At 33.1% G+C, this 23,653-nt stretch overlaps 1 protein-coding gene across 4 annotated transcripts; it reads right to left on the bottom strand.

Annotated features, from left to right (window-relative positions):
• Positions 1 to 11,324: 11,324 nt before the first annotated feature.
• LOC112522804 (putative MO25-like protein At5g47540) lies at positions 11,325 to 21,374 on the bottom strand. Of its 4 annotated transcripts, XM_025132117.1 has the most exons (11): positions 21,067 to 21,371; positions 18,244 to 18,405; positions 17,953 to 18,071; positions 15,948 to 16,022; positions 15,522 to 15,615; positions 14,969 to 15,028; positions 14,602 to 14,670; positions 12,569 to 12,667; positions 12,446 to 12,490; positions 12,276 to 12,378; positions 11,325 to 11,575 (listed from the first exon to the last, which is right to left on the bottom strand). In XM_025132117.1, exons 1-11 carry the CDS (start codon positions 21,184 to 21,186, stop codon positions 11,505 to 11,507), a joined length of 1,017 nt encoding a protein of 338 aa, XP_024987885.1. In that variant the 5' UTR covers positions 21,187 to 21,371; the 3' UTR covers positions 11,325 to 11,504. The 4 variants fall into 4 exon arrangements, with proteins under 4 accessions (XP_024987885.1, XP_024987884.1, XP_024987883.1 ...); XM_025132116.1 differs by lacking the exon at positions 12,446 to 12,490 and having other exon boundaries at positions 12,513 to 12,667; positions 21,067 to 21,372; XM_025132115.1 differs by lacking the exon at positions 11,325 to 11,575 and having other exon boundaries at positions 11,962 to 12,368; positions 21,067 to 21,373.
• Between the last annotated feature and the right edge of the window lie 2,279 nt (positions 21,375 to 23,653).

Here is a 23,653-nt window from a genome sequence, read left to right as displayed (position 1 = left end):
CACTTGGTTTTTACATATTAATACAATTTAAATAAGTAAGAGTTATGATTCCAATTACAGTCTATCAATGAAAAAAAATTGTATGATAGTTTAAAATCTAACATATTTAAATGATTCTACAAATGTGTTCGATTTACACAAAGAGCAAAGAATCAAGAGATCGAGAGTGAGACCGAAAATTCTAGAGCAAGTGAATGGAAGATGAATGAGAGAACTTTTAATAACTCATGGTGAATATCAGTTTGAATCTCACCTTGGGGGATGGGGAAAATACAGAGGTATGAGAGGGGGAAGGCATGAATGAAATATGTCAAAAGTATTTTGGGAACATGAAAAGAAAATGTACTAATATGTATTGGTAACTTGTATTATATGTTATTTTAATTGTAGATTAAGATATTTTAAGAGTGAATGTATAAAGTAGTAGTACTTAATGCGTTATGAGTTGTTTTTAAAACTTTTAAGACTTTGTGCATAAATGCATAGTGTTTTGTGCATGAAAAACTATTTTTAAGACTTTTGATAAATCTGGTTTATAAGATAGTATAGATATATATATATAGATATATATATATATATATATATATATATATATATATATAATCATAAACAAACATAAATGAGCATAAATTAACATAAATAAATGGATATTCGTGAATGTAAATGAACGAGCAACATCATTGTTCGTGTTTGTTTATTAAACTAAACGAAGAGAAAATATGTGTTTATATTCTTTCATTTATTAAGTAAACGAACTTCTCACTGAAAAATTCACAAACAATTCCCTAAACATCCAGTTTGTTTACAACCCCACTTATCATTTTCATAAATATCTAAATTAATTGGTTTATATGATCTGTACTAATTAAATAGTTAGTATCTAAAATTTTCTCATAAAATACATGTATAAGATTATATCTGATAAATTATTGGTCAGTCTAATAGTTGATAAACTAGTTATATTTAATAAACACTAATTAATAAGCAAAATTATAATTTAAAATAACTTAAAATGAAAAGGTGAAAATATAAATTGACGATAATTTACCAAAAATTATTTCATTTTATTTTACCAAAAATTATTTCACATTTATTTGACCAACATTCGTAATGTTACTTTTAATATTTATAAATTATATGATTAAAATAAAAATGAATGGGAAAGTAGTTGAACATACCTTTGAAATATTTGTTTTTCTTTCCATATGCAACTACAATTTTGTGAATTATATAATATCTATATACGATAAATAGAACAAATAAATTCACATATTTTCTGCATGTTTGGTGAGATTTAAACCATTGACCTATTAGGAGACCAATGACTCATATATCACTTGACCAAAGGTCCTTTGATTGCAAGTACAAATTTTAATTAAAAAATATTTGATTTAGGGTTACACACGGATCAATGCAAAATATGTCTGACCCAAATCAAATATCGTTTCAAAGGGAAGTACGATCCATTTAAAATAAAAGAAAAAAATATTATCACGTGTGAAAAAGAGTAAATTATATGAAAATGCAGTTTATTTTGATTCAATTTCTATTGTGTAACATATTTTGATCTGAATGTTTGAAATATTATACATAACAAATCAAAATGAAGGTTTTAGAAATACGTTACGTAAAATAGGAATCATAACAAAATACGTTAAAAGGGGAAAACAATTAAAAAAGGGATCTGTGAGGACTTTATTTCGTCCAAAAAGACCAACGGTCTAATCTAGTACAGTGGAACTGATAACATTGTGGTCTATCTTTCAAAAGTTTGGAGACTTCTTTTAATTAGGGTTCAAATTTCTATATTTGTACATAATTTTTTTGGCTTACTGACGAAAGAAATGAAATTGTTTGATTTTGAAGATATTAAATTTGAATCCAGTAAAAAACTGTTTAAGGGATATGCATTTTATTCATTAAAATTAGTTATACTCTAATTTTGGTTCTTGAGGTTCAGTAGAAAAGTCTGAAAATGAAACCTGAACTTTAATAAATCTAGAAAACATCCTTGTAGTTTTCATTTTGTTCTAAAAATGGTCCTGATCATTAACTCCAATTTATTTTCTATGTTAAAGAGATGGGCATTTATGTCTTTTCATCAAAAATTTTAATATTCTTTTTAGCAAATAACTTAAAATAATATTGGATTTTATTATTAATAATATTTTTATGAACATCGGTGCGCCCACGGCCGACATCCATTCTCAAGTGTAATCTCACAAACACTCCCCTCTAGATTATAATACCTTGGATGATTAAAAACCCGACCAATCCGATTAATTCAACCTAATCTAATATAAAATAATTAAATTCGAAGCAACCCGATTTCTAATCGAGTTATAAAATTTTAAATCGTAGATATTGGGTTATTATTATTTGAACTCAACCCAACCCGATGAACCCGATATTATTTTATTTCTTGGATTTAATATGATTATTGAGTTTATGTTAATATATACATTAGACAATTACACTATCGCATACGCTCTTCATATATACATATTTTTAATCTATTCTCCATTTTCATATAACTCATTTGTATATATGTTCAGTAATATGAACATATATATGTAAATTGAGAAAAATAATTGAATGTGACATACGTAAGAAGTATGAATAAGTTGTATCAAATGGTTGATGATAAAAAAAAATTATGAATACATATTCAAGGTTAGACGAACATTTTGATGCACCAAAGTATCAACCCGATTAGCCTGATCAACCCCGTACGATTTGGGTTGGGTTGCATTTTGGTTTGGGTTGAGTTGAGCTAAGATTTTTCAAACCGCAAACATTGAGTTAGGTTGATAAAATGTCTTCAACTCGATCAACCGATGTGACCAACCTATCCATCATCCTTTTTTTAATTTATTTTTCATTTTTTGAATTAAGGGTTGTTATTATCGATCAAATGGTAATTATTGATGATCTAATGGACGTTCCTAATTCGTGTAAATCAAGAATTAAAGTATTTTTTAAATTAAAAATAAGGATGAATTTAGACGATGTTATAATTTTAAAATTATGAAAATAAAAAAGTAATATTTTTTACTCGTTATTTTGTATGATGATAAATAAATATCAAATATGGGGAATGAGGTTTGTTATGAAAAGTAGAGGAGGGTATTCTTGTCTTTTCGGGAATAACCGAATAAACTAACGTCCGAGTTAGCATATTCCATTCTCTCACATCACAAGTACCAAGGAGCATCTTCAACGTATTTTAAAGAAAATTTATATTTAATTAAAATAATTATTTTAAGGGTGCGTTTGATATGCAGATTAAATATAAATAAACATTTATATTTAATTAAAATAATCATTGTAAAGTCGAATTCTTGTGCAGAGGTAGTCGAGGTGATCCATGAATTAAAATATGTTTTGGTTGATTAGTTGTCATTTTACAATCATTATATGATATAAAATAACATTGAACAACATTTAGGGGTAATATGGTCATTTTAACAGTTTTGTCCTGTTCTGTCCTAGTCGTACCAAACATAGGACAGACAATTAGTCATGTCATGTCCCGTCCAGCATACCAAACGTTACCTAACTAAATAATTTCACTTGTTAATAATATTTTCATATTAATTGATGGGTTTGTAATTTACGTAGGGATTAAAATAAAAGAAAAAAAATGATGTTTCTCTAAATTAAGTCTGTAATTGTAAAACTAAATATATAGATTTGGAAAAACACATCTGTAATTAAGGATATATTTTTGTGGACCTATTAACTAATTTAAATATTTGGTCCTTGCAATTGCGGACCTGGTTTAGAATTTTCGTTTTTTTACATTTTGACACCTCCGCAAATTACGGACTTATAGCTATTTTCGTAATTGTTTAGAAAAAAATTGTTAAGAGATGAAACTCATTATAAAAATTGACTTTTTTAAGTAATATCTCTATTCAATTCTAATAGTTTTTATTTTTTTATTTTAATGATTATAATATTAAATTTATTATTAAAATATTGAATATATTTAATAAAAAGATTATTGATAAAATATTATAAAATAGTATTTATCACTCATGCTAATTGTTTTGGAGAATTTTTTTTTTATTTTTATAACATTTTTTTCTCGTAATTTCTCCATTTTGAAGAAAGTTTAGGAAAAAAAATTCAAGCAAAATTTTACCTAAAAGTTGATTATCAACATTCAATCATTTTGACACGAAATCCACCTGCAAGGACACTAATGTGAAGGGGCCTTCTTTGGATCACCCATGGTTGAGGCTAACAAGAGGACATGTCTTCTATTTGAACAAAGTCATCCTGCCCTTTTGTCAACTGAGCTAGACATCGAAGGCATTAACATATATTAATATTTGTTAGCAAATATTAATATACATTAGAATATTTATTGTTATTGAAGGTTTAAGAAAGGAATAACATAAACTTTTGCATCAGGCGACCTCCCAAGCGATTTGGGTCATACGAGGAGTGGCATAGCTCCCTGGAAAACTTAATCAGTGTTACAGACGAGTTGCCAAATGACGTGGGTTGCATCCCAATTCACGCAAAGGCACTTTCCATGCGAGGTAGTATGCAGGAAACTTCCCTTTTCATACGACCTAGGTTACGTGCTAGGTCACGAGAAGTGTCGCGGTGTGATTAAAGGATCTTTTTGGGTAGGGTTCGTCTGCTTACTTCATTATCTTATTCTCTCTCAAGGTTGGGCGATTGTAGTGGTTTTGGAGTTCGACAGGGCTCTTAGAAAACCTCTAGTTGGAAATTTGAGAGCTTATTTGAAAGACACTGGTTTGAATCTTCAAATTCTTCATTAAAGTAAGCTCACGATTTAGCTTGATTCTAGATTTACTTAATTTAGTAAGGTGAATTATACTTGTTTTGATAAAACTATGTACATATAAAAAGTGTATCTATTTAATTCTCCAAATGTTTCTTTATGATTTCTCACATGAAATGGTAATTATTTGACGTTATTGCACTTTTCATGCGTTTAATTTCATAAAACTTTGGGGAAAATGCAAATTATAGATTTTTAAACGAGTAATTTGTTATGATTTTTACAAATAACATGGAATTTTCAGAGTGAAACTCGACAAATTTATAAATAGAGTTTTGATGTTTCTAGAATATCCAATCCTCAATTTCATATGCAAAACCAAAAGAAGTCTCAACCGAGAATACATACATCAAACGATCGACTAAACGAACCGAAACGCAAAATAACTTTGGTGGAAGTGAGAACACGTTATTCACCAAATCGAGTGAACGATTCAAAAGAAAACAAAGAATCCGTACACGTATTCGACGAATCGAATAAATAGAATTGGAATTAGAAATTCAAACACATATACAACTTAGAAACCTAAAGATTGATACTTGGAACTTTAAAACTTTCAACCAAACTCTCGATTTTTTTTCCCTTTGTTGCCCAACACGATTTTATGGGATGAAATCAATAAGATTAGCAAAAAAAAATTTGAAGTATATAATATTTATATACGGCAAATAGAACAAATAAACTCACACACCCTCCTCACCTTTGGTGAAGTTTGAATCATTGACCTCCTAGAGCCGCTAGGCCAAAGACCATTTTGTAAGATTAGCAAAATTTTGGAGTCCAAATTGGCGCAAGAAACTATTGCCGTCGAGAATCACATTGGAGGCCATCCATATCTTCAAAGTTTTCTCTATTGACATAACAAGTCCCTTTGCTTTTATAAGGTTTCCAATTTGAGCCAACAATTTACTTGCTTATTAATATCATATAAATTACAGGATATTACACAATTTGCCGTCTGAAGAATTTTACGTTCGTTTTCTTTTGTTTTGTTTATTTACGTTTGATTCTTGCAGTTTTTTGTTTTTCAAGAATTCAAATACACACCTTATAATTTGTTTCACATATCTAAACTTTTTACGTTGAATATAACAGGTTCCTAAAGTTAAATTAACATGGATCGCGTATTTTATTGTTGGGCTAATTCCCTTCCACATGCATTTAGTGACAGAGATCCTTCATGGTTGTCCGAGTAAGTAGTTGATTATGGCTTCTTCATTGTTTTTGTAGGATTAAACACCCTTTCTAATTTGATTTTGTTTTTGGAGCCTGATGACGATGCTCTTGCTACTCGTATTGCTTCTGAACCCTTTAGTATTGTTGTCATGATCTAGTTATCTAGAGGATGCATCTACTTAAAAGCCTTCAACATCTAGATTGATGACTTGAACATGATGCATTTTGCATTATGACTTGAAAAGGATACTAGGCTCGTGTGCTGGTTTGTATGTGTGTGTGTATATATACATATATAAGTTTTGTGCTGATAATCCTGTTTGGGCCCTGGTTTATTTTGTTTGAAAATGGTTGAAAGCAATCTCTGAGCCTTTATACTGAAGTTTATAGTACTTATACTCACACAGATCATATGATAGTGTTTAGGGAAGGAAATTCATATTGGAAAGTTTTTTATAGCTATTCATAACAAGATTTTATGCAACAAATTTTTTAAAACTTCATCAGAAATACGATTAATTTTTATGGTACAGTTCATAGTTGAACATGTTTTCATGATCGTATATTCGTTTTTTAGGGGTTGTTTGTTACCTTTTAATAGTTCCATTAAGAGAAAACTTTTGAATCGCTAAGAGGTGAATTTTGTTTGACAAAAAAAAAAAAGGTTTACCTCTTAATGGTTCTAAAACCCTCTGAATGATTTTGTATTTTGGGTCTCCCTTAACCATTTAGCGCCTAATTTCATTGTAATCAATTACCAAACAATTATATTTCATTTTGCACTATCATGAGATTCTCTTAATCATTCTGATCACTTAATCATTCTGCAACAAATCATTTAACAACCCTTAAACTGATTTCTTAGAACAAGCATGAGCATGACATACAACAAGAGTCAAAGGTTCACATTCTCTCATTTGAATGTTTTAGTTTACTGCTTTACATCTTGCACTTATTTGAAATTCAAATGGTAATCAACTCCATAAGCTCTTGTGCAAGGTGCTACAAATATATTATGGTATGGGCTTAACATTACATTGTTGGTGTTTGGACAATTTGATATCTACTCCAATTACAATGATCATTGGTGTGCAATCCCTTACACTTAGATAGCACAATTATACAAATGATTATAACCTTGCTTTTTTGTCTTTCCAAAATAAGAATATTGATTGATAGATGCAAAATAAGTCGTATTTTATCAAACATTTACAGGGTCAATTGTCTTACCGGGTGAGCGTGGCAACAATCGACATTCTTTCCATGTAGGTGAGGGTGATAACTCTTACCTGGTTGCCTACACTATCATTTTGATAACATAGAATCTTACTCTGTATGATAAATGTGTTGATCATTTACAGTACATATATAATTTGCTGGCTAAAAGGTTGTGGGGGATATTTGAGAGAAACTAATGCTCATTATCATTCCTTACAAGTACATTATCATTCATCTATAATTTGTAGTTTTAATTAGTACATGAGGTTCAAGTCATATGTGAGACAACAATTTGCAATTCATTTGCACTCTATTTAAATTTGTTTGTATTAAATGATATCCCTCATTATTGATAGTTTCTTAATTTTTGATTTTTAAAACAACCCATTTAGATAGTTTGATCGATAAGTATACTCTACTTAACATATTATGTTCCGGAATCTTCTTCGTGGTTGTATACTATAAACAATGTAAGCTATATGAGTGAGTTTTTGCCTCCTGAGAAAAACATTCACTTACGTTGAATGAATTTGGAAAAACAAACCAAGAATTTAGGGTATAAAATATTTGAACAAAGTTGTTTCACCTTTTTGCCAACTGAGCTAGGCTCTTTATTTTCCATTTACGATAAATTTTACATCGGATGCATTATATGGGCATACTGCTAACGCTATCTACATATTGCAAGTATTTTAGTATCATTAACTAAAATGGTAGCATATGATTGGGACTTTAAGAAAGTATTTTAGTTAATAGTTAATGATACATAGACATGCTTGAAAAGAACTTGATATGACATGAGGGCAGAATTGGACAAAATAAGTTGTATTGGTGTTTGGTATGACTTGGGCTTGATAGGACATGACTAGACAAGTTATCTCAAAAATTGTTTCATGATTTTACATATTATAAATAATCATAAATGACACAAATCAAGTGATATTTAAATAATATAACTTATAGATATTTTTACACGATTTGCATATGCATAATACATATATGTATATACGTATATATAATAGTACCAAATACGAATGAAGAATTTGATATAATAGTTAGTAGTTTTCAAAAAACTTGGTTCGTACAAAAGAAAAACTATGTTTTATTCGGTTTGTAAGATTCTTATGAACTAACGGATGCATGGATGTAACACCCTTGATTTTAAAACCTTCATTTGTGGATTATTTGAACATTTTGCAATGAAAAAACCTAATGTTTTTATGTGATGCTAATGACCTCATGTTTGTGTATGGATTTAACGAACCGAAATCTGAAATTTTGAGCATGGTAGAACCCTAGACAGCTAGAGCCACGTTATTCTCTGGAGTAAGGGGTTTTTGGCATGGGTGATTAGCCCCACGACTATGGTCGCGGGCTAATTCACTGTTTTGGCCCCAATCGTTTTTATAGCCGAGATTCAAGGGGTCTTCATTTATAGTTTCACCTACCTCCATTCTCCTTCAAACCTCTCCTCTTCCCTCTCATTTATTCTGATCCAAAGGCATTTGAGGCTACCTTCTTGAAGATCATTGGAAGCATTTAAGAAGTTTTAAAGGAAATGATTAAAGTAGGTTAAGAATCAAAGCTTTCATCCTTCAACAATTCATCTCAATCTCTCAGGATTTCTTGATTTTCTAGGTTTTCATCAAAACCTAGCATTGTGAGTTCATCCTACACTTATATATATATATATATATATATATATATATATATATTAAAATGTTGTATTTTACTTCCTCTAAGCATCCATTTCAAGTAGCTTACATTTGGTTGATTTTGGACCAATTAGGTCAAATTTGGGATTTTTGGGTACTTTATGTCGCTTGATAAAATAAATGTGGGGAATAATTTTATATACATGGAAGATGATTACTTCAAAATTCTGATGAGTTTTAGAACCTAAATTTGTAACGGTCATATATTTGATCTTATTGATAAATGGAGATTTTACCTATTTGGTGACTATTTATACATGATTGTTTATATGTTGTAAATCTCAAAAATTATATGCATTAGATAATAATGCAATGGATCCATAAGTATAGAAGTTTTTTCTATTTGATGTATATGTGATGATATTCCCTATCTGTAACTTGAAATAGGCATTGGATCTACATAGACAATATGATGTGGGCTTTTGGAGTCGTGCATTGGTCGTTGACCAATATAATGTAGTTTCTAAGTGAACAAGGTTAACCTGGATTTTGAAGATCTCAATGTATAGACCTAATGTGGTTAAACTTGGTGACTTCACAGGTAATAGACATGGAGGAATTGAGCTTGTTAATTCATTAAGTTACAGACTTGCAATGGTTGATCTTAATTATTGTTAATCCATAATTGATACTTATATAACACTGAAATGTGTGCTTACTTATGTGTTTTGACGCTATCAGTGGTAAATTGGTCTCCTATGTCATCATGAGATGTTTTTATCCCCTTCCAAGGGTGAACTCGTTTTAAATAATGAAATGACTTGTTTAAAGCTATGTTTTAGTTTAATGTTTAATAGCTTTATTCTATAACTGTTTGATCTTATTAAGCATTAAACCTAACATTTTTTCTTAAATGACATGTATATTAGGGTTCTCAGTGATGGGTTCTCAGCAGTGGGGCTCCTAAATAACACTTTTTTGGGTCATCGCATTTTGGAAGTCTTTTGTAGAGTTACTATTAATAGCTTTCTTTTGTAGATTGCAGCGACACTTGGTTGTAATCTAAATCTAGAATTGATTTAGATTAATAGGTTGTTAGCTATCTATCATTATTATTTATAAACTCTCATACTAATTCCCTTTTGTTGGGTGATCGTATTTGATTTAGCTTTTAATCTGTCTTATTTCTACAATTTAAATTATCTCCTATTTTAGGAGTGTTACATAGTGGAGGTTGTTGCACTGGTAGGGATAGAGGCAGTGGTGACTGGTGGATGACAGTGACTCTAGACGATGTGAAGATGGTGGACAACGTTGGTGGCGACGATTGGCAGTAATGGAGGAGATAGTTGTAGTTGATTTGGTGGAGGTAGAGGCGGTGGTGGACGGTGTTAGTGGTAAGCAATGGTGGTGGTGGTAGACAATGGTGACTATGGGTGTTGTAAAGATGGTAGACAAGAGGCGTGGTGGAGGTTGTTGCAGTGACAATGTTGGTAGAGGTGGATGTGATGATAGCTGGTAGACGACGGTAAATTGAGGAGGACATGGTAATGGTGGATGGTGGCCGCCAACAATGGTGGATGAAGTAGTTGTAGCCGATGTTGTGAAGGTAGAGGTGGTGGTGGGTGGTGGTCATGGAGGAGGTGGCCAACGATGGTCGTTGGTGATGGTGATGTTGGGAATGGGCGGTAGTGACTGCTAAAACAAATATCATATTAAAGCGATACCAAGTTAAGCAATCTCATCCTTGTCACATCTTGTTTCACATATTATGGTGGAACAAAAGAAAAAGTCGTTTTTGTCCCACCTTGTCTTACAATGCTTGTACCTGTCCTATGTCACGTCAAACGTAAGACAACGAGTTTCTAACATGTCCTATGTCACATCAAACATGAGACAGTGAGTTTTATTCTATCATGTCATGTCCCGTCCCATGTACCAATGCATCCTTAATGATGTTAGTGTCAGGGAACCAATTCGTAACAAAATGCAAACCACATACGCCGCTCAATTCTTGATTCATGTACCTTGTTCATCTTTTTCATTTAATAAACTTCATGGCCTATTTATCCAACCATATAACATGAAACTTTTTTTTTTTAAACTTCAAGCAATTGTTACAAATTGCTAAAAAGGATAACTTTTTTTATTGAATAAACTTAATGACTTAATTATCCAATCATTAAATCATTCTTTTTTTTTTGTTTGAACTTTAAGTAATTGCTACAAATTGCTAAATTGGTTAGTTCAACATATATTTGTTATACATATTTAATCATTCTACACCAGACAAGACGGACACAAATGAAATAGGCAGTGAAAGATCATACAAGGCTTTAGGATTAGGATGTTACTTTGACATATATAGTTTAATAATGTACCAATCTTGCCCCCATCTCTGTTTGGTGACAACACTTGGTCTCTACCTCGTAACAGCTGAGACAAGTTTTTGTTTTGGCATAAAGTTTTTGTTATAGATATAATTTAGTTTATTTTTGTCACAAAGGATAACCTTGGAAAAGAATAATGCGATGGCTATAAACTACTGATTAACATTTTTAAAATTCTAAAAAAAAATGAAGATAATATTAACTTTTACCACAACCACAACCAGGACGAGGGTTGATTAGGTTTGATCAGTCTTGGGGTTCAAGTCCAGCAATTTCTCTAACCACTTGAGCTTTATCTGCCTCAAATTGTTCATCCTCTGCATCACCCCAAAATACAACTTCTTTCTATCACCCTCAAATCAACATTTGGACTCAAACTAGTTGTTAGCAAATAAACTAGTCTAAAACTGTTGCATAATAATATATAAATAACCTAAAAATTACTCTAAGGGGCATAATTAAAAAAAAAATGAATTATATCCTTTGTTTAAACCAAACACGTTGTGCATCCCTAAAATTAAATAATTATGGATTCCATCCTTGTGGTATGCATCTTATAACGTCTTCAATCTCTTGCCCTAACTTTGTTAAACAACTTATGCTAAGTATGTTAACTTTGAGGGGCATTTTAGCCATTTAACTTCTTTTCTTTATGTTCTTCTAAAAATAAGAAAAGAGAGAAGAATTCCAACACCTAGAGCTTGTTGAAAAGTGATCCATAATTATTTAGTGAGATTTCGTGTTTTTACACGCGGACAAAGAATGGAATTTACTCTTAAAAGAAAGAGCACACGGAGCTTATTGAAAAGCTATCTGAAGTAGCTCTTCAAAAAACTCACTTATAAGCTAGTTTATGGCCATACCAAATGACACTTTTTCAATAAACTCGTAATACAAGTATGGCTATAAAACGAGGATAGGTTGACGAAATATATTACCATGGGAATAATTTTTAATCAATAACAGGACTAGGGTTGAGGATATCTTTATAGCAAAATGAATGAAAGCATGTCTGACCTTTATCTGGCTTAAAATCAGCAAAGAGGCGGAGAAGCTTGCTCCTATTAGCGACAAGTATGCCAATGATGTCTGCTGGCTTTCTCTGATTGGCTGCAAATAACTGCAAAAAAGAATTAATCGTTCAAAATGAGACAATATCTCTGAAACGTTGAATCAAAGTGTGGTACCTTAAAAACATGAAATGCTTCTATTTGAATGCTCTTGCTCGACTCCTGCACAAAGATCCATCTTTACCATATTATGATTCGATATGCAAGTGTTGATGTGTGTATATAGGGACAGAACAGTACTCTGAGTAGATTCATCAATATTCTCAAGTTGTCCCTCGAACTCACGTATCGAGTCATGACAGCAGAATTTGATCGATCCAGCAACATATCTCCCAAGAGCTGTACCGTAAATAGGAGGTTATCAGCGACAACAATCACTCACTTTGAAGCATTGTTAGTTCAGAGAAACTGACAGATGCATAATAAAAAAACATCTAGTATTTGAATAAATGTTGCAATTACAACTCCTTGCAAGTAGTTTCACACTAGACCTTTGTAACTGGTACTGTGCTCAGTACTCCCTCCCTCCCTTTCAACAAAAAAGGCATTCGGTCTTAGAGATGTGTAGCTAATCACTTTTTAATTAATTAAATGACAATTTTATCCTTGATAATATACGAAGTAATGAATTTCCACATCTCATAATTAAGGGTAGAATAAGAAAGTAGGCCCATAGTTCTTCACATTTCTAAAACCGAAATAGAAATATGGACACTTACTTTGGGAAGGGGGAGTAATAAGCAAGAGTTCTTCACAGCAACCAAGATCAGGGGTGGATCTATGTAGACCAATCAATTCTCCTGACGTATTGAAAAAAAATTACGATTCTTAAAGGTGCCACCATAAGGCATCATTGCTGGAAACCTGAGAGGCTGCAATGGCCCATAGATGCTTAAATTTGAGTTTCGATGGAAAACAGAAACCCTAACTTTAGATCTTTGAAATTGGATATGACTTCTTAGTGTTTTACACTATAATTACTTTTTATTTTATTTCATATTACAGTAATTATTTTGACAGCAACAAAAAATTCTGGATCCACCTCTAATCAAGTGCTAGCTACACAATGAGATATATTTGAAAACCACGTTGCATAGATCTGATCAACGATGGTCAATAATGAGAAATCGTAAATGGAACCAAGTGAGGAGTAGGATTGACATTTTTCTTTGAAAGTTTAAAGGATACTCCTATGGTAACAAACCACCATCCAGCACAAAGTTTGTATATGAATTATAGGACAAATGCTTGTATTATACAAAAATTAACAAGTGTAGTGTCACTGACCCCTACACTTTAAAAAAAGGGAAGCACCTGCATCAAAACTCCCTTGGATTTGCTAGTGTTGGAGAGGGTAGTCTTTGTATGTAATCTTCTCCTCACAGAGGCTGATTTGGTGGGATTCACACCTTAATCAACCCACATGTTACAGGTTTAACAATTATATGGGCCCAAAGCCACAACCAAACTGTGAGCTGACTTAGGGGATGTTTACCTAAAAAATACGGGCAAGTGCCGGCTGGAAGTTGTTGCTTACATAATGTTTTGGATTAAGCATTGAACAAATTAAAATGACGATTATACCCCTCTGTTTGGAGTAACTGCCAACTGTAAATTATTATTTACCAAATGTTTCATAGAATATTATATATATATATATATATATATATATATCTTATAAAAATGAGACATACTATATTAACATCATATTTTTTTTACCTTTTATAAAACTGAATAATTTATTTTCTATAAAAAAAAATTTATAATATATGAAAACAAATTATTATAAAAAGGATTAGTTCATTCAAGACAAAATTATGTGTAACGAGAAGCAATAAGGAATAGGGGTGAGGTTCAGTGGGTATGCATGGATGGTGGCCTTTTACTCCAGTAAGAAACCTATCAGTTGCTTACCAGGGTAAGAGCCTGGTCAGCAATGGACTCCTGGTAAGAGAACAATTTTTTTTGGTAAACAACTCACCTAATCCAGCAAGGGATTAGTAAATGGGTCCTCAGACTATGGTTTCAATCTTTTTACAGTATTTAAAACATAAAGTTGAATGATGCTGCTATTTAAATAAAGTTGAATGATGCTACATATAATGGTAATAAGAAATACTAATTTTTTTTAATTAAAACATAATGAAATACAACAAATCAATTACTAAAAAATATTTTAAAAGGAACCAAAGCAAGCATCTAGGCCCAAAACCTTATAAGTATGATATGAAGAAAATTTGAAAAAAAAAAAGGAAGTAAAAAGTTGGCCTCACCTTGATAGCTTGCCTTCTGGTTATGTAATTCGGTGACTCAAGAAGCTTTGAGTTGTACTCTGCAAAAAACTAAACAGAGTAACATGATTATAGTGCCAAATTATGTTAAGCTCAATAATATATGACATTTGTGTGTTGTTCATAACATTGAACTTTGAAATGTGGTATTCTACATCTACGCAATCATATTGATACGTTTCGGTACCTCAAAATCCTAAAAATATGTTACCAAAAATCTAGCCTGTTGCGACAATGACCTATAGGTGAACATAAGCTCCATAATACTGCTTTTGTAATGATATATAACATCTTCATTTAAAGCAAAGTGCATTTCAGGAAGTATTTAAATAAGACAAATATCACCTACCCAATCATAGTTTTTAGATAGAAACTCCGCCACCGTAGACTTGTGTCGCGTCATGAGTTCCTGCAACAACAATGGTCAATACTAAGGCATGGTACTGCATATATAAAATGAATTGACACTTTGCAAAGGGCACAAGATCCATAGCGCCTCTACAAAGAAACAAAATAAACAAATTTTCAGTCATGCCTCCGGCCATAACAATTTAAGCAACATTGTATTTAACTGATGTAGATTGTGTTTCAAAAGCCGACATACAAAAGGAAACTTTATAATGAGGGTTTCAAATATCAATGATATTATAAATCATATCCACAATATTGTGGTGTCATGCACCTCTTAAAACCTGTGCTCATGGTGGAAATTCTGTTTTGAAACTACAAATTGGTAGATAGAAACTCAACAAATAAGAATACAACAGCAGAAGAACAGGCCACATTGCTGGTTTATGGTTGCACAAAGCATAATAAACCCAGCCAATATACATAACTATATACCACATACCACACACAAATTATAAATGTCAAATATTATGGTTAGGTCTAACGCATTTGACCTTGAATGTTGCAGCTGCGTCAGCAGCAATATCAAAATTTGGAAGTTGAATGAAATTAAAGAACTTCTTAATATGCTCTGACTCCAATACATACCTGCGAACAAAATCAATGAAACTCAAATGGTCAAGTAAAACAATAATAGCATTCCACATACCTCTGAAAATCTTCTTTCTTTCCATAAGAGAAGATCAATCACCAACGCATTACAACATATGCCTCCAGAGACTTATAAACAGATCCTTATCTTCAAAACAACTTTAACCGAAAGACGCTTAGACATCAACAAAAAAAATCTGGGTTTGTTACATTAATATCTGCATAGATTCTTTTCAGCTTTCTTTAGAGATATGACACAAATCTCATCCCATGCACGTAATCCACATGTCACTTAACTTACTCAGGTATGATGGTAGTAAATGACGCACCTGGCAACACTTTGATGACGTATGCATTCCCTCAGCATTGCACCATAATGCAACGCCATATCTGTGTCCTCGTAACTATATGTGGAAAATGTACAATAGTCAAAATCAAATCATGTGCAAAATAAAATATCTGATCTGTACTAATGCACAACACCAAACACAAAAATATAAAAAGAAATTTTGTAAGTGGATAAGGGGTCAGTCAGGGTCATGGGGGCACAAAAAAGCCATTCTACTTATCAAACACATTGAAGAGCACCATACAGATAAAAGATCACAGAAAATCGCTCCCTTCATTCCAAGGCAGATGCTACATATTCATGTTTGCGATGGCATTATGTGCCAAAACACGATAATCGTCCTGCACTTGTGGCTGCAATATCAACATCATCTTTTAACCCACAATTTCCCTTTCTTTTTCAACATTATTGTTGAATACAGGTGATAATGCAATTTAATAAGAAACTGTCAACGAATTCTCTACCTACAATGGAAGTAAACATCTTAGTAACAGAACCTTCTTGGGCCCCTTTTGATCCCTCAGAAATTTTATAAAACGGAATTTCTAGAGACCCCCAATGACCAATCCTCGCATGAATTGCTAAGGATCCAATAAGTCCAACGTAATATACTAATATGCATGAGAACTCCAATGTAATGGAAGGGAACAGAGGGAACATAAGAAATGTGAGAACTTCCAGCAATTCTATGGAAGCACGCATACAGTGGTGTTCTTGGAACTAGAAAGCCAAAGAAGCATTTGACAAAAGGGTAAACTGACCCTTAGTTTTTTAGAATCCTTTAATAATACCTTCAATAAATAAATATCCTTAGTAACGACACCCCATGGCAAGATTAGTGTATCATAGAGAGGAACGATCTTGATTCTCAGTAAACAAGGAACAGTTGAGTAAAGAACAAAGCCTAGCCTAACTCACCCACGTAGTCCATCAGGTGCAGTGAAGTACCATCATTAAATTCAGTTCAAACATCAGGAGTCTATCTTGTATTAGCTAATTGATTACCCATTTCCTCTAAGAAAGCCCCAAAGAAGTCCTGTTGGCACATGCTTGAATCCTCATGCGGGCACCACATTGGATCTTGATGGTTCTGTTAAAAGTCATGCCCCTAGTGGTGTTATGGCTATAGGTGTCAAGGAAGCTAATTCAAGAGAATGGAATTCATACAGGTAGTGGGATCCTCAATAACAACAAAAACAAAAAAGGAAAACTGAGGCAGTTGGTCAATACCCTAACTAGGAGAAGAATGAAAATCTAGGGTCCAAGAAACCAAGCAGGTAGGTGAAGAAGCTAATGAAATAGACAAAATTAAGTACTTCTATGTTTGAATACTAGAAGGAGAAGTTCTCAAACTGATAGTAATTGCGGTTGTTTCTGAATGGTGTTAGTGCATATTCCCCTCAAGCAGGCCTGGATGAGTCTACCAAGAGACGACTTAAAAAACCTACAAGAAACTGTTAGAGGCTATCAGTTGATGAGAAACTCTAGGGGAGTAGATGCTAATGATCTTATGATCATATTGGTAGAACTGGGGGATTCACTGAAGTTAAAGATATGGTAAGAGGAACCAAAGAGAAGTTTTTAGCCGACCTCAACTAGTTTGAGACAGATCATAGAAGGCATGTTGTCATCATTATTTTAAAGCCCGAATGACCATGACCTCACCTCCTCAGCATTGATTTTGCCTCTGCATGAAGTGCTGTAATCTACAACCATCATCCTTATCACCTTAAATGATGCTAGTTGTGACCTCCGTTCTCATAGACTTCAGGACCCTTGGTCAACAAGCATCTGTACCTACCTAACTTGACATCTTTTCTTAATTATCAGAACCTACTTTCCAAACATGCATGCAAAGCAAGAGAATGCACCTTCAAGGACAAGTCATAGAAATCAAATACTATCATCTAGAACCAGCTCAGCTATGATAAAATCAATACAAAAAGGCACCCAACTACCATATATAAGCATCTTTGCAACCTTACCCTGATACCAAAATATCCATCAGATCAATATTTGCCTCCAAGTAGTCACATGCAATCAAACGTGATTGTACTTGTTGCCGTTGCAGGTTGGCAACAACCTGAGTAGCATCCTTACGAGCCTGCCAAATATAATATTGAACTTTCAGATATTAAGAGAATCTGTTGGCAATTTAAAACTTGGAAGTTGGAACTGTACTTGAACAGGGTTATATGAATATATAAACTAGAATCATTGTTTAACAATAAATGCGGAGCTCAAGAATCAGTGAACCAAGTTCTAAAGATGCTTACTTCTAAATTCAACTTTGGAAGACAAATTATTAACAGACAAAGCGTGTTTTCTCTAAAGAACTCTTGAGTCAGTCGAGCACAAGCCTCCGAGACGGGCTCAGCTTCACTGTTCCCATATAGGATTTGTTTTAGCTCACGAAGAAGCTTTCCCAACTCTGCAAACTGGCAAGGCAAAACTTTTTATGTAAAGTTAAATACTAGCTTCAATCCACACGTAAAAATTCATTGCCTTTATGCATTTAGCAGATAGCATTGGTGTCTGTGAACTTAAACTACTAAACCCAGGAGTGCAACTAGAGATAGAGAAAGATGTAAGAAGAAAAGGAAAACGAACCACCCTGGTATGGATAAAATCGACAGCCAGTATATTCTATAGCTATGAGGTTAGTTCAACTTATATTCCAATAATTAATATCTGTTAGCATGCTAAAGCTAAAAGAAACAAAAAGAATAAGATGATATGACTAATTATAACCAATACATGGATGGGGGGCGGGGAGAAGAATAGTTGTAAGGCCTTGTAGATCAGTAGCATCATCCAGCTACAAACCAATACTTGAGTTTACAGCTAGGAGCATGGCTAAAAAGAGAAAGTGCTAGTCTTTAAATTTTAAAATCATCAATAGCCGTATTATGTTAGATGCTGAGATCATAACCTTATACTAGTTAAACAGGAAAAAAAATTATTATGGTTGGTAATTTATTTCACATTAAGTTGACTTGTTTATCATGAATATCTGATCACCACATTTGTCGCAGTTGATGCGAGTCTAATTGACAGTCCTAAAAGTATGGTTGCCAAGCCAAATCCTAGCATCGGGTGCTTCAAGGGTGCAGTTGAGTGCACACCCCCTATGGGACTAGCCACATCCCCAAATTCTTTACCATAACTAGAGGGGAATACAAAAGGGGAATTTCATCAATCTTTGTCAAAGAAGGTAGACATGAAAGCTAAAAGATCTAAAGTAAAGTTTTATGGATACATGAATGAAGGAAGACAGCACCATGAATTATTTTTCTTTTATTCAATCGACTAGATAGTGAAAGCATATAAGAGTTATGTTTGAGTAAGTGATTATTTCATGATTTAACATATGAACTATATATTTTTTTTCTGTTATTGATCTTTTTTAGACTGACACACACAGAGACATATACAAATACATATACGCACCCCGGTGTCACAAGAATTTATCGAATTCTAGAATCCTAGCATCCACATATCATCTATGCAGTTAATTGCGGTGCAATAGCGGATTGGGGTCCTGAAGAGAATAGCGGTTCCAAAATAGCGGTGGTTTGTAGCGTGCCGCAACTAGCGGCACTATTCACCGCTATTGGACTGAGATTTGGTTTTACAATAGCGGTCCGCTATACCGCTATAATTAAGTCCATGGGCCTTTAAGTTTTTAGAACATTTTGGACTTTCTTTTTAATATCCATGGGTCATAGCTTTTTAGAGTTTACTTTGACCTAAATTAAGTCCATACTCCAGTATCCCTCCCTCAATTTCATGGAATGAATCATGAAGACGTGAAGGACTCCAGCCACTCGACTAGTCGACTCCACAGTCCACTCCTCGACTCCACTCTTCGATTCGATCACTGCAGCCTCGACTTCAACTTCTGCCCTCTTTCAACTTCTTAGTTCAACTTCCGTCCTCAACTCCACAGTCTCCACTCATTGACTCCTACAGTCCTACTCCTCGACTTCAACTTCTGCCATCGACTCCGCTCATCAACTCCAACTCCTTGACTTTAACTTCTGCCCTCTTTCAGTCTTTCTGAGTTCGACTTCAACTTCAACTCCTAACCCTCACTTGTGCGGTTCGAAACTTAAATTGAATTGTTTGACTTAATATGTATTAGGCATACAATATATGAAGTTATATATATATATATATCTCACCATGATAACCACCAAACCACGATTGCAAATCAAGGTCCCGACCGCAATTTCTGCAATCTACCGTGTTAACTGCTTAGCATATCATGCATATGTATTCTTGCAAGATAGAAGACTACAATCCTAGCAATGGTTCCAAATTTTTAAATATAGATTCTGACTCAAAGAAGTCAATGTTTATTATCTCAAATATAAAAATAGATCAGATCTATCAGCTTATGGAAACAATATGTATGGTATTTATAACTTTCAAGGTACTTTATAATTGCTTAAATATCAGATAAGGTCATATGAAATTCACTTTTTAGATTTTGCACATTAACCTCCTAATATCATATTGTATTTTTTTTGTTCTCAAACTAAGGTGGTATGTCATAATTAGCATCCCATCCTTGAGGATCGGTTTTACCATGAAAGACTACTTGCTATTTCATATAAGATTCCAACTTCCATTATTGAACTCATTAGTATCAATAACCAAATGACCTAGTTTCAATTTTTGTGTCAGAAGACAGCAACCCAAACTACGTATGGCAACCTCAACCTTACACATCAAAAGCACAAAACAATGCATATCAATGTACGAGAAGACTTACTAATAATTCACCATTCCCTGATTCAGTACGATTTCAGAAACTATTCAGTCCATAAATCAAAACTTTACAATCTACTCAATAACAAGCAAGTCAAGCAGCGGATGGAAGTAACATCAACAATAAAATAACAACCCACACACAACGCGAACAAGCACACATATAGTAGCAATCATATCTGAATCCATGCTCGTACAAAAATCAAATCATCTTATATAACACAATGATCTATACAAAAAAAAGTTGCATCCAACAAAAAAGAATTTTGCTTCCAGCATTTAGTACAGTTAACCTAGATCAAACAGAGTGAAAATCATATCAAAACCTTTTCTTCGCGTTTGCTTTCGCGAGTTTCGGGATTGAGGTCGACAAAGATGAGGAGATCGCGAGTTTGACGGACGAGGTCAACCGGTGTCTTAGGCTTGGACTTGAAAAGACCTTTCATGGCAGCGATGCTATTGTTTTGCTTTTTTCTACTTCGATGGAGCAAGTAACAACGAAAGCCTCTAAATAATCTAATCGCCGGAACGACGACGGAGACGGCAAATCAGCGGCGACGGCGAAGGCAAAGCAGCGGCCACGATGAGGTGAGGTCCGAATGTGCCACTGGTTGGGAAATGCGTCTCAAGTCTCGACATTCAACATGTTTCTAACCGAACCCAAACGGATCCTTATCTAAAATACAGAGTAAATTACATTTTTGGTCCTTATGTTATTACTCACTATCAAGTTTAGTCCCTATTTTAAATTAATTACAAATTTAGTCATTATAGTTACCATTTTGTTTCACTTTTAGTTCTCTAACTAACTCTAATTAAAAAGGTTAATTAAGATTTTTGTCTTTTTTTTTCTTTGTTTTATTAGATTATAGAATAAATTACAATTTTTGTTTTTATGGCTGTCTTTTTTTTATTTTGTCTTTCCTAACATTTTATTTTTATTTTATACCCCTTATTATATTAATTAATTAATAATAATTTTAATTAAAATTACATAATACATATTTTATTTTGTAAATTACACTATTAAAAAGTCTTGTTTGTACATTTAAAATAAGTTAAGTTCTAAATATTTTTAAACTTTTATTTAGTTTATCCAAAATCTATCTACACTAAGGGGCTGTTTGGTAGTTGCTGAATGGTTTGGTGCAGAATGGTTAAGTAGTCAGAATGGTTAAGAAGGTCAGAATGGTTAAGTGCTGAATGAAATATGATTGTTTGGTAAATGTTCTCTGAATGATAACAAATTACCATTTTAACCCTCTGTGTGATTTAGTACTGAATGAAATATAGTTGTTTGGCAGATATCTAAATAAAACAATTACTTTGTAAATATAACTACATATTTTATATTAATCCAACAACATAACATTATTTGTTCAAAACAATATTTCATATTATGCTATTAATGAAAAACAACCAAACAAACCCTCCTTGATTTTGATAATCTGAATATTTTTATTTTAATATTTTATTTGTTTTACAAAATATTGAAATATACAAGAAGAAAGAAACTGTGAAAAGATGGCAAGCGCAAGACGGTGGCGCATGACGGTGGTGCAGGACGGTGCAGGAAGCAATCGACGACATACCAGTCGGCAACACTTGTCGGACGGTGATTCGTGTCTCGCCGGGGATCGACAACCTTTGTACATCGCCAAGACAAAAAACCTCATCACCATCACCGAAATCGGAATCATCCCCGAGGTCATCGTTCTAACTTGGAAGAACAGGGCCACAAAAATCGATCACCACCAGGTCAAATCTCCTTCCTTAAACCCTAACCCTAATTATCTTTTATCTATACAACAATCAATTTAGGGTTTCGTTCTGAAAATTCACTTTCACCAATTCATTCTCTCTAATGGTTTTACCAAATTTACGTAACCGTTATCCGTGTAATCACAGACGTCGCGATTGATTGGAACTGGAAGCTTTGGATGCGGAACCGCCATTGTTGAAGGGGAGGATTTCATAAGTGAAAATATCACATATGAAGCAGGCGTACGAAGGAGTGGAAGCAAGCAGTGGAAGCAGGCGTAGGAGGATTTCATAAGTGAAAATATCACATTGGATGTGGAATCTCTGTTAATAGTGTTCTAACTTTTCCTCTTAGGGTTCCAGCCAGGCAGTGGAAGCAGGCGTAGGAAGGAGACCGTGGGATTTGGGAAGGAGATGGAGATCGTGAAGAGAGCTGCTGGAAGAGAGGGGTGGGAAGGGCAAACTTGGAACAAGTTTGATCCGAACCATTTAGTGGAGTCCTAGGCACAAAATGGTTAAGAGGCTTTTGTAACCATTAAGAGGTTCATTTTTTTTGTCAAACAGTCTCTGCCTCTTACCGAGTAAGAGGTTTCCTCTTAATGTAACCATTAAGAGCCAAACAAACAGCCCCTAATCTAAAAACATATTTTATATTTTAAGTAGGGTTCAGAAAATGTGTCACTTTTTCTTATTTATAGAATATGAAAATCGAAATTTATCTATGTTTATTTATATAAAAAATGTATCAACTTCGATTTTCATCTACATAAATAAGAAAAAAAATGATACATTTTTTAACCCATCTTAAAATAAAAAGTGTTTTTTAAATTAATATAGATGGATTTGCAGATATATATCAGATGTATCGCATAAAAAATTAAAAAATATTCAATAAGGTACTAACAAAAAATTTATAAAGCTACAATTTATAAAATAAAATACGTATTTTTAATGTATTTTTAGTTAAAATTATTATTAATTAATTTATATAATAAGAGATATAAAATGAAAATTGAAAAATAAAAAAAGAAATATGGAAAAAGACAAACGAGAGGGATGAAAATCTTAATTTGCTCAATGGTCTAGTGAAAAAAGGAAACAGACAAAATAAACTTACCTTTTTAATTGGAGTTAGTCACAGGGACTAAAAGG

The sequence above is a fragment of the Cynara cardunculus genome (assembly GCF_001531365.2).
Source record: "Cynara cardunculus var. scolymus isolate 2C chromosome LG 12, CcrdV1, whole genome shotgun sequence".
NCBI classification, from domain to species: domain Eukaryota; kingdom Viridiplantae; phylum Streptophyta; class Magnoliopsida; order Asterales; family Asteraceae; genus Cynara; species Cynara cardunculus.
The sequence above is the reverse complement of the archived record's forward strand: the minus strand, read 5'-3'. Positions and strand labels throughout refer to the sequence as shown.